This window comes from Polyodon spathula, chromosome 1, assembly GCF_017654505.1.
Source record: "Polyodon spathula isolate WHYD16114869_AA chromosome 1, ASM1765450v1, whole genome shotgun sequence".
Lineage (NCBI taxonomy): Eukaryota > Metazoa > Chordata > Actinopteri > Acipenseriformes > Polyodontidae > Polyodon > Polyodon spathula.
Window position 1 is genome coordinate 34448642 of NC_054534.1, and position 15691 is coordinate 34464332.

At 37.5% G+C, this 15691-nt stretch overlaps 1 protein-coding gene and 1 non-coding gene across 3 annotated transcripts in view; one reads left to right on the forward strand and one right to left on the reverse strand.

Annotated features, from left to right (window-relative positions):
• The first annotated feature begins 507 nt into the window (after nucleotides 1–507).
• On the forward strand, nucleotides 508–591 carry LOC121325904. Its single transcript, XR_005951384.1, has one exon.
• A 4278-nt stretch (nucleotides 592–4869) lies between these two features.
• The window catches only part of myo5b (myosin VB), a 121065-nt gene continuing 110243 nt past the window's right edge, over nucleotides 4870–15691 (reverse strand). For both annotated transcript variants that reach the window (XM_041253883.1, XM_041253888.1), the window contains 8 exons: nucleotides 14493–14636; nucleotides 11881–12032; nucleotides 11244–11333; nucleotides 10891–11041; nucleotides 9155–9440; nucleotides 8341–8515; nucleotides 7156–7236; nucleotides 4870–5502 (listed from right to left, as the gene is read on the reverse strand). In XM_041253883.1, coding sequence (XP_041109817.1) covers nucleotides 5350–5502; nucleotides 7156–7236; nucleotides 8341–8515; nucleotides 9155–9440; nucleotides 10891–11041; nucleotides 11244–11333; nucleotides 11881–12032; nucleotides 14493–14636 — 1232 coding nt within the window. In that variant the 3' untranslated portion in view covers nucleotides 4870–5349. The remainder of the gene's footprint in view (nucleotides 5503–7155; nucleotides 7237–8340; nucleotides 8516–9154; nucleotides 9441–10890; nucleotides 11042–11243; nucleotides 11334–11880; nucleotides 12033–14492; nucleotides 14637–15691) is intronic.

Genomic DNA, 15691 nt, shown 5'->3' on the forward strand with positions numbered 1-15691 from the left:
AAATTGCCCTCTATGATGGTGGGCATAAATTGTATTTTACCCTTATGATCCAGTCATTTTCCTTATATGACCAGGATCTCTGAATAGAAGATCTGAATGATTAGAAAACAATTGGTGACGGGGTTGTCTGTTTGTTTCAAACTGAAATGTGTGTAGACATAAATGTTTTCATCTTAAATAGTTTTAGTTTTAACGACTCGATTCTCTCGGTGTGTTGCTAGATTTGCTCAGAAATAAATATTAAGATGTGATTGTGTTACTACACTTCATGTTTTTAAATTATACGATTTAATAAACAACTTAATTGGCATAATAGAAACAGAGCTCGTACCACACAGAAACTATCGAGTTGTTTGAATCTTTTAGATCGGTTTTGTTTTTGTTTTGTTTTGTTTTTTTGGGTTTGTTAGCCAGAATAGGACTATTTGTTGCTGGAGGTGTAATAATATATTTTTTGATAGTCGTATGGTTTGTTATATGATTTACATTCGGTGTTTAAGACTTATGTGGTCAATGATGACTAGCCCACTGCGCAATCTGAATTCCAAGGTGAACCTGATGGAACTAGTGCTGTTGCAAAAGCTGAGACCACTATACTACCAAGTCTTAACTGAATAGTCAACTTTCTCAATAGGTTAATGCTTAAGCCATTCATTTGTTATTGTCAGTGTAGCGGGTTATTGTTTTGTTTTTTGTTTTTATGCACCCTCTTAGAAAAAGAATACAACCAGTGAGTGTTAAAATGTGGATGTGGATGTGAGTTGTCTTTTGGTTGCTGAAGCTTCTCTTTGATCGTGACAGTATCTTGTGCAGATTAATGTGAAATGCTGTGGCTTTGAAAACACCTGCACGCATCCATGTGAGTTACTCCTTTTATGGGAGTATCTAAAATGATGTTTGCCAAGGATCGTTTCAGTTAACAAGTGGAGGAGTCATCTGTCTCAGTTCACACTTCACAGTCTATGAAAGCCTTTCTTTGTAGTGTTATTGTAGGAATAGTTATTGTTTATGTCAGTTTGATGTATGCACATCACAGTGTAACCCCACTTACAAATAAATCATTTAAAACTCTGCCATATTTTACAACTGTTCTGGGTCTTTATTAACAAATAAGTCTTAAATATTTAGGGTACATTAATTGGCAGAAGAAAGAAAAACACATCTCTATTGTATAAATACCCAGTTTTTTTCCTTTTTATATTTTGATGATTTGAAAGGTGCTGAATTGTGACCACTGCAGAGCAAAGACCTCTGTTAATTATCAGATTAGGGGTGGTTCAAGCAGTGGTAATGTTAGCATCCCCTATTGGCCCAAAAGCAGCCCTCATGCCTGCCCTGGGGGGGACAAACAATTGGGCACATGGCCTTTTGTTTGGGAGGTGTGCATACACTCAAGATGTGCTGGTATGCCACACTGCTTGCCATGCTGTTGTAAAGTAATGTTAATGAATATACATCTCAGCCCCCACACCTTTCAATTGCAGGCATCATCAGCCAAGGGGGGATTATTTATGCACACAGGAGCAACTTCATTTTCACAGTAAACAGTGTGTACCCATGCATAAGACCAGGCGCCTATTTTTGCAATATTACAGTGCAAGTAATGTGCAGATACATATAGCTATGGCCAAAAGTTTTGCTTTACCTAGAATTTTAGGATTGAGACAATTCCAAAAAAGAAAAAAAAACCAAAACTGTGTGGACATAATTTCAATCTTTTATTTAACATCATTTAATGAAAGAAACTACAAAATTATACCGCAAAAGGCTACTGGAAGCCATAATAGTAGTACATTATTTCATGTTAGATTTAAAAATGTCACGTTTTTCAATTTCGTTAAATATATGAAAAACTACAAAGCAGTATGTAATTCATTATGTTAACATTTAGCAGGTTTCAGTCACCTTTATGAAGCAAAATTTGTTAATTTTGTAGGGTAATTCACCTTTGGCCATAGATGTAGGTCATTTACTAACCACAGCAAAATGAATGATCAAATTAATATACATGTTAATCTGCTGTATTGCCTCAGAAATGGCACCGTGTAGTTTGTAGTGATATATTACTGAATTAGTGTCATTTCTATAGATGTGAGGTATGGTCCTGTTGCTGTAAATTGAGGTCAGTGTCCCACTGTGGTTGGGGAAGAATCTTTGCAGAGAATATTGACCTGTCATTGACCTCTTGCAGTGAGTCAACCCAAGTAATGTTCCAAATAAATCACATGATTGACACTGAAAGGGCCACTATGGCCTCCATTAAATGCTTTTGGAAGACAAGGGTGCAGCTAGAACACATAGATAGGAAGTCAGGATGGTTTTTTGTATTTTAACACAGCCAAAGACTAATTTAATGCAATTTATTTTTCACTTCTGTCCAGGTCACTGCTGTACCTGGCTAATGGACAAGTCGAAACAGGTTCAGTTTGGAAGAGCTTCACACTCTCCTCTGCTTTGCAGGTAGCAATACTCGGGATATCTAGGAACATAGTATGGCACTAAAGTTAATGATATTGATTTTTTCACTGACTAAGAAAGATTATAGTATATTCCTGAAATGGAACTGCTATTATAGTAATGCTGTTTCCCACACTCGTCTGCCTCCTAGTGGCAATATTAACAAAGTGCTGCTTATTCAAAGTTTTTCAGAAAATTCATGCTGTAATAATCTGTTAGATGAATCCCAGCCTAAAATACAAAAGCTAAAACCAGAGGTGAATATAATAGCAGCACTAATGGATCATTCTGGTGGTAGTAGAAAACAGGATAATATTGTGAAGGAGAATTCATTACTCCCTCAACTACTGTGCTGCTGGTTGATGTAAAATACTACTGGCATGTTGTTTGTCAAGAAAGTAAGGACATTTTCCAATTTATTTAAAATGTTTTTAATTGATATATCTAGAGGTTTTCTATGACTGTTTTCAGAAAGAAGACAATATGTGTAGTTTACATGTTTCTTCAAAAGGTAAAACTTTAGCATCATTTTTAATTGAATCACTTTTCTCTCATAAGTACAAGTCATATACAGATATACCCAGACATAATAATATACCTCACCCACCCCTTTTGAAAGGCAATATGTAAATATATATAATAGTTCACACAATGTTTGTGTCGTGTTCATGAAGGATGAGGGACAACAACACTAAAGTCAGGGATAGTACCAGTGGGCACCATGCAAGCATCTCCACAGAGCTCCACCGCTTCACTTTCAATCCTGACCTGAATAATTACCTCTGACATGTAGTCCTGGCCTCGCCTGAGCAGCGACTGTCAGTTGTGCCAATTCATTTGAAAACATCTGTGGGTTTTGTGATATTGAACTCCACTTTCAATATTATCATTATGTAAGATACACAAAAATCAGTAGCTTTCAATCATCTAGAACTTATGTTAGGTGGTCACAGGACTCGAGCTAGCTAACCATACCGCTGGTAAGAAATCATGTCATGTATCTCTGTGTGTGTGTGTGTATGTATATATATATGTATATATGTGGTTTGAATTGTATACACATTGTTTTACATCTGTATCATTTTACTACTAATATCACAATACAGGCATAAATACACCAATATTGTATCCAGATACACTTTGTGCACAACGGTGAAACAAGGAAGGACATTCCAATGTGTATCTACCCATCGCTGCATCTTCCACTGCGTGGCACAAAATGATCTGTAAGGCTTGGTATATCAACATGCGCTGAACCCGCCAAACGAAATTGAGAAATGAGAAATCAAACAGAGGTGATGTAAACATTTAAAAAAGCAAAAGAATATCTGAATACAATGCAGTGCATGAAACAGTGATCTATCTTCCATTCCAAGAATTGATTTATCAAAGCACACCAAACATACAGTACACTGTAAGATATTTACTCTTCATGAATATGTCCAAACAGAATACAAGCAACCACGTACAGGATACTGTATGCTATATGTATGTAATTACAAACAAAGTCATTAATGGATCGTCAAGATTTGCAAGTTTGTTGCAAATGTAACAACAGATGCTTGGCTTGCCTTACTGGTAGTGTATATTACATGGCAAATAAGTGTTGGTTGTTCTTACAGAACAACTGAATGAGACTATCATGAGCCACATCCAGCGTTACATAAAGGGGTGCATCTACACGGATGGAGATGTCAGATCACCAGATTAGGCATGAACCAAATAATATACTCACAACAAATATGATTCAAAAGAGCGCATTTACTATAAATGTGGCTGACCATCATCACCAAGTTACATTGAAGGTTGTACAGGCACCACATAGACATGAAATGGAAGATTAGATACGGCTAGCATAATGCTACTCAGTAAACATTTCCTATGTTAATTCAGACAAGAAACGTCTTGGTTGTTACAGGAATTGGAAGATTATGCCTGGGTTCAAATCAAGTAGCCCAGTCCATTAAACACGGTAGCTGTTTCCATATTAAAAATAAGCCCTTTTAGAATGTCTATAAGGCATCTTATATGAGATTGTACTGTGTCTCACCATAAGCTGAAACAAACAAGTACTTTGAAGTTTACATTAACTTGTGTGAATGTACAGTGAGAAGTCATGCCTGACTGACGTTTATTTGTTGTGTGCTTCTAGAGGACCCAGTTCCTTGTACTATAGTGTCACTTTATTATGAAGGTTTACTTCAGTTGAATGGTCATCTCTGGCACAGAATGGGTGGCTGGAGGCTCTTTACGATACACAGGGACAAATCAGAGGCAGGAAAACAAGGACAACCTAGCGACATTAAGAATGCAAATTTCAAAAAATAACTTCAACAACTTCATATTTCATTCATTTATCAACAATGTGAATATTTTCCTCTCTTACTATTAACTGAAAACAAATAGCCACTAGGGTGTTGGAGAGTATATTTTACTGTGCCAATGCATTCACTTCTGAGTAGCTTGTAAGTACTGCTTCTACTTCTATTAATATTGCTACTACGACTGCTACTACTACTAATAATAATAATAGTAATAATACATTTCCTACATAACCATTATTATTATTATTATTATTAAGAAGTAGCAGCAGTAGTAGTATTTCCAAACACAGACATGCTTTTTCTACTGTACTAAGCAACATTGCCGTTGTATATGTCACATATATTGATCATAATAAAGTGCCACTATTAAGGGACAATAAAAAAATAAAAAAAACTGCTTAATGTTACTACAAGTTCAGTTGGAAGTCTTCTGATAGGCTCACTACCATTATATAGGAAGTCCCATCAGAGCTCAAAGCTGGCCCTGAAGCCTCCACCTTATCCAGGCTTTTTTCACCAGGTTGCAGACTGGGCTTGTGACGGCCATGTCTTGTTCAGTGCAGAGGAATCAAACCCTGGTTAGGAAGTCCAGGTTCAGGCTGGCTGGTATGTGCAAGGTCTCCAGGCTGAGAGCTGAAGGGGTGTAAGGGAAAAGGACAGGGAACGTGTGTTTGAAGTCAAGCAGCAGCTGCTGAGGATCATTGCGCCCTTGTAGCTGACCCTATGAAGAAAAAAACAAAATACAAATTTGTATTATTTAAAGAAAAAAACTGACAGTTTTTCTGGAGTTGCAAAGCGAGAGAATGTTAAATCAAAACAAATCATTACAGCTCAAAACTATATTTAAATCATATGTTGGCTGGAAGTTCATTAAAGCACATTTGTTACCAAGAATATTTAAAAACACATTAAAACAAAACAAACATTAAAAAATACACCTGTTTACTTTCCAGCCAAGTTTATTTTTAGTAGTAGCCTGCTTTATATTATTGATGGTTTAATATTTTCAGTGCCGATGCAGCTGGTTACAGTACTCATACATGTATGTGTTACGGTAAGAGTCAAAATACTGGTAAATGTCGACATTTACCAATATCCAAAATAAACACGAGAATGCCTTTCTTCTGACATTTACCAGTAAATCTCAACAGTAACCAAGTGCCTTTGGCTAGTGACCGAATGTCTTGCTTTCGCGCATTGTAAGGCTTCAGGAGTCATTTTGTTTCATAACCAAAGTGTAATGTTCTGTTGAAAAAACTAAGGTCCTGTATTATTTAATTTGCATTTAACATAATGTTATTTTTCTTCAAACTACTGTGTATTTGGAGTACAATGTTCTTTAATGCCACTGTGAATTGTTTTATACACAAATTTAGCAGAATGTTGGTTGTTCTACATAAGTGGATCACAATGTTGTTCAGTACCATGTTGAACTAATTTAAAATGTTCAACTGTGCATTACTGTAAGCTCATTCATGATTATTTTCTTAATGGAAAATGCGTATGCAGAAGTACACATATTGTTCACCATTAATGTTTTTCATAATGGAAAAATCTGTATGTAGAAATAAATATATTGTTAGACAATGTTTTTTTTTTCTTAATGGAAAATGTGTATGCAGAAATAAATATATTCTTTGACATTAATGATTATGTTGACCATTTATATGCACGAATAAATAAATTCTTGGATGATATACCTACATTTACCAATAAGTTTCTGTAAATCATAAGATTAACCGGTAAATGTCTGAAAAGCAGTCTACTTCTTCATAATTTCAGACATTTATCATCTTTCTTACCCAAACATATATACCTCAGTTTAGAAAATCATCTTTATTGCAATCTTTTTGTACTGTTTTAAACAACAAGCATTGAAATATCTTGCGCTGAATAACCTTTCTGTATTCAGCACTGTAGAGTAGCTCATTTTGGAATCTGCATTCCTTCTGAGCTACTAACAAATAGTACTGTTCCAAATAGCGTCATATTGCTAAGCAGATGCACAACTTAATATAAAGAAAGAATGTAATTCACAAAATTCAGCAGTTCAATTTACAGTTCGATTATACACACTGTGCTTAATTTTCCATATTATATTCCATTAATTGTTATTTAAACAAAACACTCAAACTTACACGGACTGGTGTTACAGTACTCCATGCACATTCATGGAATATCCTTTAACTTAATTATTTTGAAGAGATCAGCATTCGACAGTGCTGTTAATGAAACTGAATATTCAATGCAGACAGTCAGACAGGCACACCAGAAGACACATCGTTCTATTTACTGTGGCAGCCAACCGGTTTAGGTTATAAAGCTATAAACACATGGTGTACAGCATGTTGTTCTACCAGACAACAAAACTCACCTGGATATTTCTTATGAAAGACACTGTTACACGTTCTTCAAACTCATTCAGTGGAGTATACAGATTCAGTATCTTCACAATCTGCAATTAAAAGTTTTTAAAAAAAGTTTACTGAATGTGCTCAAGGTATTAGAACTTTTTTTTTTTTTTTTTTTTTTTTTTTTTAATAGTTTGGTGTCTCAGTTTGACAGTTGTATTAAATGTCACACATCTGCACTTAATCAGTTAATAGGAAACTGAAGGGGATCACAGACGTTTGTAACTCAATTGAACAGATGTACAAAATATGGTATTGTTAATCAACTGTCATAATGCTGAAACATTGCCATTAAAAGCTCATTTAAGGCCTCTAATGATTCAAATACTCAGCCATTATCAATTCTGTTGCACCATATGCGTTTTTGCAGAGGAGGTGTGTTTGCACATTATTATTATTATTATTATTAATCATAACAATCATGCTTCCTGTCACTGCATATCAAGATTAATGCAAGTCTATGCAATAGGGCCCAAGCCCATCATGGCTATCAATCCACTAAACCAACCCACCCCTGAGGTTTTACACGAGCACGTGCATGTTCTTTTACCCCAGTGTCCAGTCTAAATATATACAGTTGATATTACCTCATAACTTGAACCCTTTTTAACATAGCTGTACTGATATATCCAGATCTACCAAAAAAAAAAAAAAAAGCCTAGCCCTTAATGGTCAGTGAAGGATAGGTGTAGGATGTGCCTGAGCTGCATCCCAGTGCTATTCAGACATATTCTATCAAAGCAGTGAGCGCAAAAGTTTTAATATGCATTTTCTTACCTTTGAAATATTATCACTGTTTTATACTTTTGGATTCGTTGGTTTTCTAGATGATACTGTAGGTCACACGAGGAAGGCCACTGGAGTGAACCTGAGCTACAGTACACGAAGTGATTTTGTACCCTGCTGCTACATGCATTTTCAATCATAATGTGATGTCTTGAAATATCTCAAAAAATGAAAAAAATTGAATTTGAACAAGCAAAGAACCAAATAAGTTTCCAAGAAAAGTGGAATGTTTGCTCCCCTTAAGTGCAGCGTCAAAGTTTCAGAACTAAATACTGTCAATTGACTACGCTGTTCTGCGCCTCTGATGCAAGAGATGAAGACATAGTGAATCCCTTATCCTTATGCGTTGAAGTCGGGATTACCTGCTGGGTGGTGAGTGATGTGCACAGGGAGCAGATGGCTCTGGCATCTTCTGTGGTTTTCTTCTTCACTTGCAGCAGCTGAGCAGCCTGGATGAGGGGCTCCATGGTGCCCACCGCTCCGCACTGCTGCAGGTTCTTCCCCCGCAGCCACTCCTCCAGCTGGCTGATGTTATACCTGCAATCCACACAGGCAGCACAACCAATCAGTATTCCGCATATACCTACTGTTAGCTATTCTGTAGTCAACCTCAACGATCCACTTGGAAATAAGATCTCAATGGGAATTTTTATTTGTCCGATTACGTTTCTCCTGCAGTTACAATTGCGACATCATTTGTCACAATCTAGTGTATGCTGCAGTATACTACTCCAAAAAAATGTAAATAAAAAAATAAAAGGAGGAGTGAATTTAGCCAAGTGCTTTTTTTTGGTACTGTATAAAAGGTTTATCTGAATATTATGTGATGGGTGTTCTCCTGTAAAAAAATGGTATAGCAATTAAAGTTCCCCAGACTCGACTTGCCTCAAAAAATAAATTAATTGAAATATTCTCGATCTGCAAAGCCTCAAACAGACAAACAACTCAGCTAACATATTTATATATCAATAATTCTTCATCAGTAATCTGGCTGTACAGATTACTGACAGCCTGCTTCAGTTACAGTGGTTTAAATGGTTCCAGTGTCCAGTAGGAACATATACCATTGTCATAACCTCCTAAATCTTTTTAACAGAGCTGTATATCCAGGACTATCACAAAAGCCTGGCCCCGAATGTCTAGCGCTGGACGATGTCCTTGAGGTATCAGAGGTACCTGAGCTGCATCCCAGTGCTCCAGGAGCACACATCCTTCCTCAGCAGCAGGTTGTTGAGTGTCACTGCGCTGATCATGTAGAAGAGCTGCTTGAAGACCTGCTGGATAATCTCGGGGTCCAGGCCGTGGTCACACATGGTGGAGTGGAAGGCGTTCAGCTGACGAATGACGGCCTCCAGGGTGTAGCTGTTGTCTCCATCTACCATACTGGAGGAGCGTTTCCTGTAACCCATGGGCTTGACACCAGAAAGGCTTGGGATGCTTTCGTTCTCCAGCATGGCAGACACTGAAAAGATAAGACCCCTTTACTACTCTACTTGCTGTTTACCCACACACGCACAGGACAGCATATATCATTTAGGACAAACAGGTGCTTGAAATAACATGCAATCATAAAAGTAACAGAGTGGACAGGAGGTTTTTGATCTGGGGAGCAATAAAGCATGGTAAATCAATAGGTCACAACTGGAAGTGGGCTACCTGGAGTAATGTAGAGAAATGCACTTTCTCGGAAATATTCATATGAGACCTCCATCCTCTGCTTTTGTCAGTGAATTGTATACGTTTCTTTTATTAAGTACAATATAAAGAGCCTCTTGGTGTTAATAAGGTATTGCTGATCTATATTATTCATGTCTGCCCGATTGAGGTGAGCTCCCACTTTCCTCAACAGAATGACACCTACTTTAAAATGAGTCACTCATTTGTAGTGTGCAAATGCATTAGAACAGCCCAATGCTTCTGTAGTTTCGATTTGTTGTGCATATGCAATCAATACTTTTTAGAAGTTGTTTAAGATGCCTAATTAAAGCACAAACTAACATTTTCACACAACTGCCTGTTGTTTCTATAACCGATTACTGACAGAAAACTGAAATTCTCACACCCTGAGGTTTTCATGCAGGTAGGTATATAAAGGATATAAATGACAAATCTTGAGGTGTTCTAGTAAATTTGCACACTACTGTATATGCACTATTCTGTTCCTCATGAGATCATTCAGCGCTGCCATTGAGACTTTATTTGCAAGAAATATATGAAGTCCTTTTGGAATAAAACCCAGGTTGCCTGGGCACCAGGCTCAGCAAAAGAAATAAAGGCAGATGCAAAGATCTGCATCTGTTAAAGAAAAAAAAAAAGCACAGTATCATAGATTTTACTGGTATCGGTAATAATTTGTATTCAACTTGGAAAAGCTACTTAACAAAAATGGGCTTTGTAGTACTCGTACACACTCTGTGAGGGGCAATTTTCAGAACACGAACCATACGGAAGGTATGAATATTCAATCTTAATTGTTTACTTGCAAAAAAGCGTACTAGTGACGGTTATTTTATTAGCCATAGAGAAGGGAGAGGTTGACACAGCAAAACTGCAAGATTATAGCTGCTAATAACACAAATTCACAGCGCCCGCTGTGTATCTACTACTTTATTATCACAGCGACACCTACTGTGCCACACTTTCATAAGAACTATGTGTGAATATAAGCAAAGCACAAACTGACATATAACTTGGCGATACATTCAAAATGTACTGGCGGTCCTTAATCGGACCGTGGCCCGTCTATTGACTATCAATGCGTTAATGTATTTCACACAGTCTTTTGATCTCTCTTTTACAAAAATAAATGACACATGATGACGTGTGGTGACGAGGTAGAAGCCTACAGTATATAGACAGTATGAAGTGAGTCAATCAAATCACAGAAAACAAGAAAAGGAAGAGGATCTCACCTATCATGGGCTGCAGGATTCCCTCCGCCACTTTGATGAGCTGCTGGTAGATCTGAATGGAGAGGTCGCTGAGGACCTGCCTGTACTCCGCCAGGTCGAAGTTCTTCAGGCAGTGCTCATTCTGCTTGGCTGTGTTCTGGGTCATGAAGGCCTGAGTGGGGCATTGACAGAACAACAAGGTTTACAGATTCAAATGTTTCACATTTCACTTAAATGGTATTTGTAAATTATGAAGAAATGAGCCCTCCTTGGGGTCTAACTCCTGCCAGATGGAACTATCTTCATACACAACAATCCACCTTTATTTCTCCTCTCCACATACTTGATATTCTTTAGCAAAGTAAGGGCCTCACCTCATCTCCGCTGTACTGCTTCAGACAGTGCAGGAGGCGGCTGGTGTTAGCCAACCAGAAGGAGGTCATCTCAATGTCATCATTGTGTTTCTGTAACAAGGTAATACAATGTAGCATTATTAATAGTGTCTTAATGAATCAACTGCCGTGAAGGAAGCAGCTTCTCCTATTAACTTTGGCTCAGCTCCAGTGGATGCATTATGGCACAGAATTAGTTTAAACTAAAATTCGACAAATCTGTCAGTTCCACTATAATAACTCTATCAAATATGGCTAGATAGAACTCATTATCTACTGTGGCTTTAACAAACAACAGTTCAGTACAGCACAGATACTCCTTTACCGCAATATGACAGTGTGGCAAGCTGAAAATAGATATGAACACAGGCCCTGTGCTGACAGCGTAAAACAAGATTACAGCCTGGTTGCAAAAATAAGTAAGTATATAAAATCACTATTTACAGTACTTGCACTAACTGGTGCTGTGTAAATCCCACCCAAGTCCTTAGACATCAACCAAAACTTTGTCCCCGTACTTTCTGGGATCAGTATAAAAATATTACACTTTGCAAAAGCATAGCAGCGTGGATTACATGACCTGAATGGATCAAACAAGCCGGGACAGCATGGTATTTACCTTTAATACTTTTTTGATGGCGTTGATGGTGGAGGTGAGCAGGGAGTGCACCTTCTGGTCGTCGTTCATGTAATCTGCGTGCCTGATGCACATGAAGAGGATGTAGGCTGGCAGGCAGGGCACTGTGGCAGACACCACCTGGGGTTTCATATCTGTCAAAGTAGCACAGAGCATTAAACACTCCAGTGTCCGTGCAGAAGCACAGTAAGTTGTAGGCAATGCCATAATAGCAGTTATTATGGATGAAAACTGGCCTCATTCAAAGAACTTTTAAATGTGATTAATTCAAATAAATGAACCATTTGATAACATACTAAATGGTTCAACATACAGTTGAGAGGAATCCAGATAAATCAAACCAACTTGCTGCTTGCAAGAACTGCTGTTAGCAGTTTTTACGACGTGGACAGGTCCAAGAACTGAAGGCAATGGATGGTCCGTACATTTATATATTTTAATTTTTATACAGTTGACAAAAACACTCTAAAACTAGCTCAAAAGTGTCTGGTACATTTCTGTTCAATTTGACAAGCTTGCATAGCACTGCATGTAGAATTTTTTTTTTTTTCTTTGAAATTTATTGACAAATTGAGTTTTAAATTCTACTTTTGAGCAGTGGTAATGTGAAATAGGGTAAATATGCGTAAACTTAAAAAAAAAAAAAAAAAAAAAAAATACTAGCTGCAAATTCCCATTGCTCAGGGCTCTAAGCGCTAAACTTTCTAAAATAAATTCCACATAATGCCGCTAACCCTGACTGATTCAAGACCTGCCACATTAGATACATACGTTAAGGTCACTAGTGTCTGCTAGGTCTGCAGTCAATTTCAAATATTAGAACTTCTGAGCTGAAGTAAAAAAAGCTCTTATTCAATACCATTAAAACAGGAGCACACCAATATAAAGTCTGTGTGCCAGCCATCCTTGTAAGTTTCTCATAATAAAAGCCTAGCAAAGTGTAATAAAGCACAGTGAAAGTCTGGTAAAGCACAGGTAACTAGTGTAAAGAACATCAACGTATGGTACATTCATAAATATGGCAAACCAGGGTAAACTATGGTAAATGCATAGTATTACCATTGGAAAAGCATTGTAAAACTGCAAAAATATCATGAAAAACTTTTATAAGGGCATAGTGGGATTGAAGCAAAGCACGGTAAGTTCAAACACACAGTCCACGAAAGAACTTAGAGTTGATTTAAACCAAATGATTATATCGATGTGTTCCACATTCTGTATTTTCTTTTCACATGCTGGTGAACTACTTCATGAAGGATTGTCCAAAATGGTTTGTAATAAATGTTTTGTTAATATTTTAACATTTACAGTCATCCAATTCAAACTGAGTTTATGACACAACTAACCAAACCAAACAGTGATAACAGTGAAATATGAAGGAGTTATGAAGATGGATTTTCAACAGATCTTAGTCCTGAAAAGTTAGGTCAGACTTCAGCAATAGTAAGCATCAAGCAAGTGCTTCATTATACTGCTTTGTGATGTGCACTGCAAGGTGACTGCAGAAGTGGTGGGGCTAGATAGGCACATACCTAGATTAGAATGCAGGGTTGTTTTTATTATTAAACAAACAAGGAATACAGAAGAAAGCTCACCCTGCCATATTTAATGTAGCAAATTAAAGAACTAACTAAAATTGCTTGTAGGTCTAAATTTACAGTAGACTAATTTAAAAAAGAAAAAGTAAGTGAAAGTTTGTTTTTTCTTTCCAAAAACAGCGCTGGTATTAAATACTCCAGTCTGTTTCCAAACAGATTTTGTTAACCTTTTTATGAAGAAAAATATAACTTAGTCTAAATTTCAAAAGCACTGAACAGAATAATATTTTCCCATCAACAGCTTTATATAGATGAACAGAAGTGAACTCAATGTGTTGAGCAGTAGTGGTTTTAGGCACATGCAACCCCTGCAATTACATGGAGCCCCAAGGCAGCAAGGGGACCCCTGTTAACCTGGCTCAGTTACTATAAAAAAAAAAAAGTCTAAACCCTAATGAATTACTTATTAGCCATTTTACTGTTCTTTTTATCTATACGCCATAGGCCATAAACTTTAAAGTTTTAAAGCCATGTGAAAGTTTATTTCAGCATGTATTATTTATTTTTTAAACAAAAAACAGTAAAACATTTAAAAATGAACTCATTTCAACATACTACAAACAAAGTTTGCTTGCTCATGCCGTTTGTGCTGCAAAATTGAACTGAGCGCATCTATAGTGTATCACATGCATAGAGCTGTGTCTTTGAATGAGCCTGGAAACAAATTAAAATGAATGCGTTTCCAGTCGATGAATCATCCTCGCCTCCTGCAATGCTCAGCTACATCTGTATAGGGACATTTACTGGACCTGTATCCGAGCCTCAGTATTGTCCTTACATCTGCTTTTGGCTGTAGCGTCAGGGGAAAGAAGCGCTTTTCTTGCTAAAACATTAATCAAAAACGATTTACTTTCTACAATGTCGCAAGACAAATGCCGCAACTGGTGTTGAGCAAAACATTTATCAAAATGTTTTGCATTTGTCTACACTCTCCTTTGATTGCGTGAATCATGGTCATTCAAGATGCCACTGCTGCTGTTCGGAATGACACGTTACCTGTGACAAGGTTTTTGACCAGCATGTTCTCGTCTTCCTTGCAATACTCCAGCATTCCCTCAAAATCCTTCTCCTTCCTCTGGACCGTCGCCTGCCGAGTCAGCTCATGGCGGCGCCTCTCAGGCTGCACTGCAGGCTCAGCAGCTGGAATTATGAAATAATAAACTAAATAAGGATTTGTCTGTTATCACATGCTAAACATCCCCGCTCACGGAAACATTATATAACACCCAATAAATATAACCTAGTGTGATGGATTCGTTAAGTGTTCAGAACGAGGTCCAAAGATAAGCACATAACATTCAAATTGGCCTTAGGGTATTCCAGTCTACAGTTCCCTAATGCCATGTCCCCAGTGATCCCATGTCCTTTTACAATTTGGTCACCCTGGTCAGAGGGTACAACATCAGTCGTTTAGGTTATCTGCAAACCACAACTGTTGGAAAATCCTTTAAAACTTTGAAAGTCAGTTTTTGAAAAGCCTTGGAATTATTTCCCCAGCAGTCTGTTATATTCAACATTGCAATATCTAACACTGAGCTGTGTTGACATTTTGCAAGGTAGCTGCACTTTGCTATAATACACAAATGTTGACATTTACAATTGAACCTGCCCCACTGGGCTCCCAGCCAGAGAAAACACAAAATAGAAACATTAGTGTAGTGCGTCCATCAGTGTCACCAGAAACCATGCAGGCTGCCTGCAGGTTCACAATGCATTGTGACAATTGCTCCAGTTGACATGGATGGGCACAGGGAAAACAGCTGACTGGGAAAAAATGAGAGACCAAGGGGTCCGGTTCCCAATGCCAAGTCAGTGTATAATGCAAGTATTTCTACTGCATTCTATCTCAGCACACTTCTATAAATTCAGTGTTCTGTTTCTATTCTGAATCAGTATTCTTAAAGGCAATCCCTGTTGTGAAAACAAACTTATTCAAAGTTTTGCTTCATTATGGATACTGGTATTCTGAAAAACGTGCTAAAACAGAGCTCTTAACAGAACATCTCTGTTACAGAAAAGAACAGTCTTACCAAGTGGCACAGGAATCCACTGTATGGTGTGTTTAAAATAAGGCTTTTCAGAAAAGACACAGGCAGCCAGGTTTGGAGTAGACTTCCATCAGAAAGCCACAATGCTTTGTAACCCTGATCAATCATTGGGGTGAAGATTAACTCTTGCTGGACTTCTGATAAAGA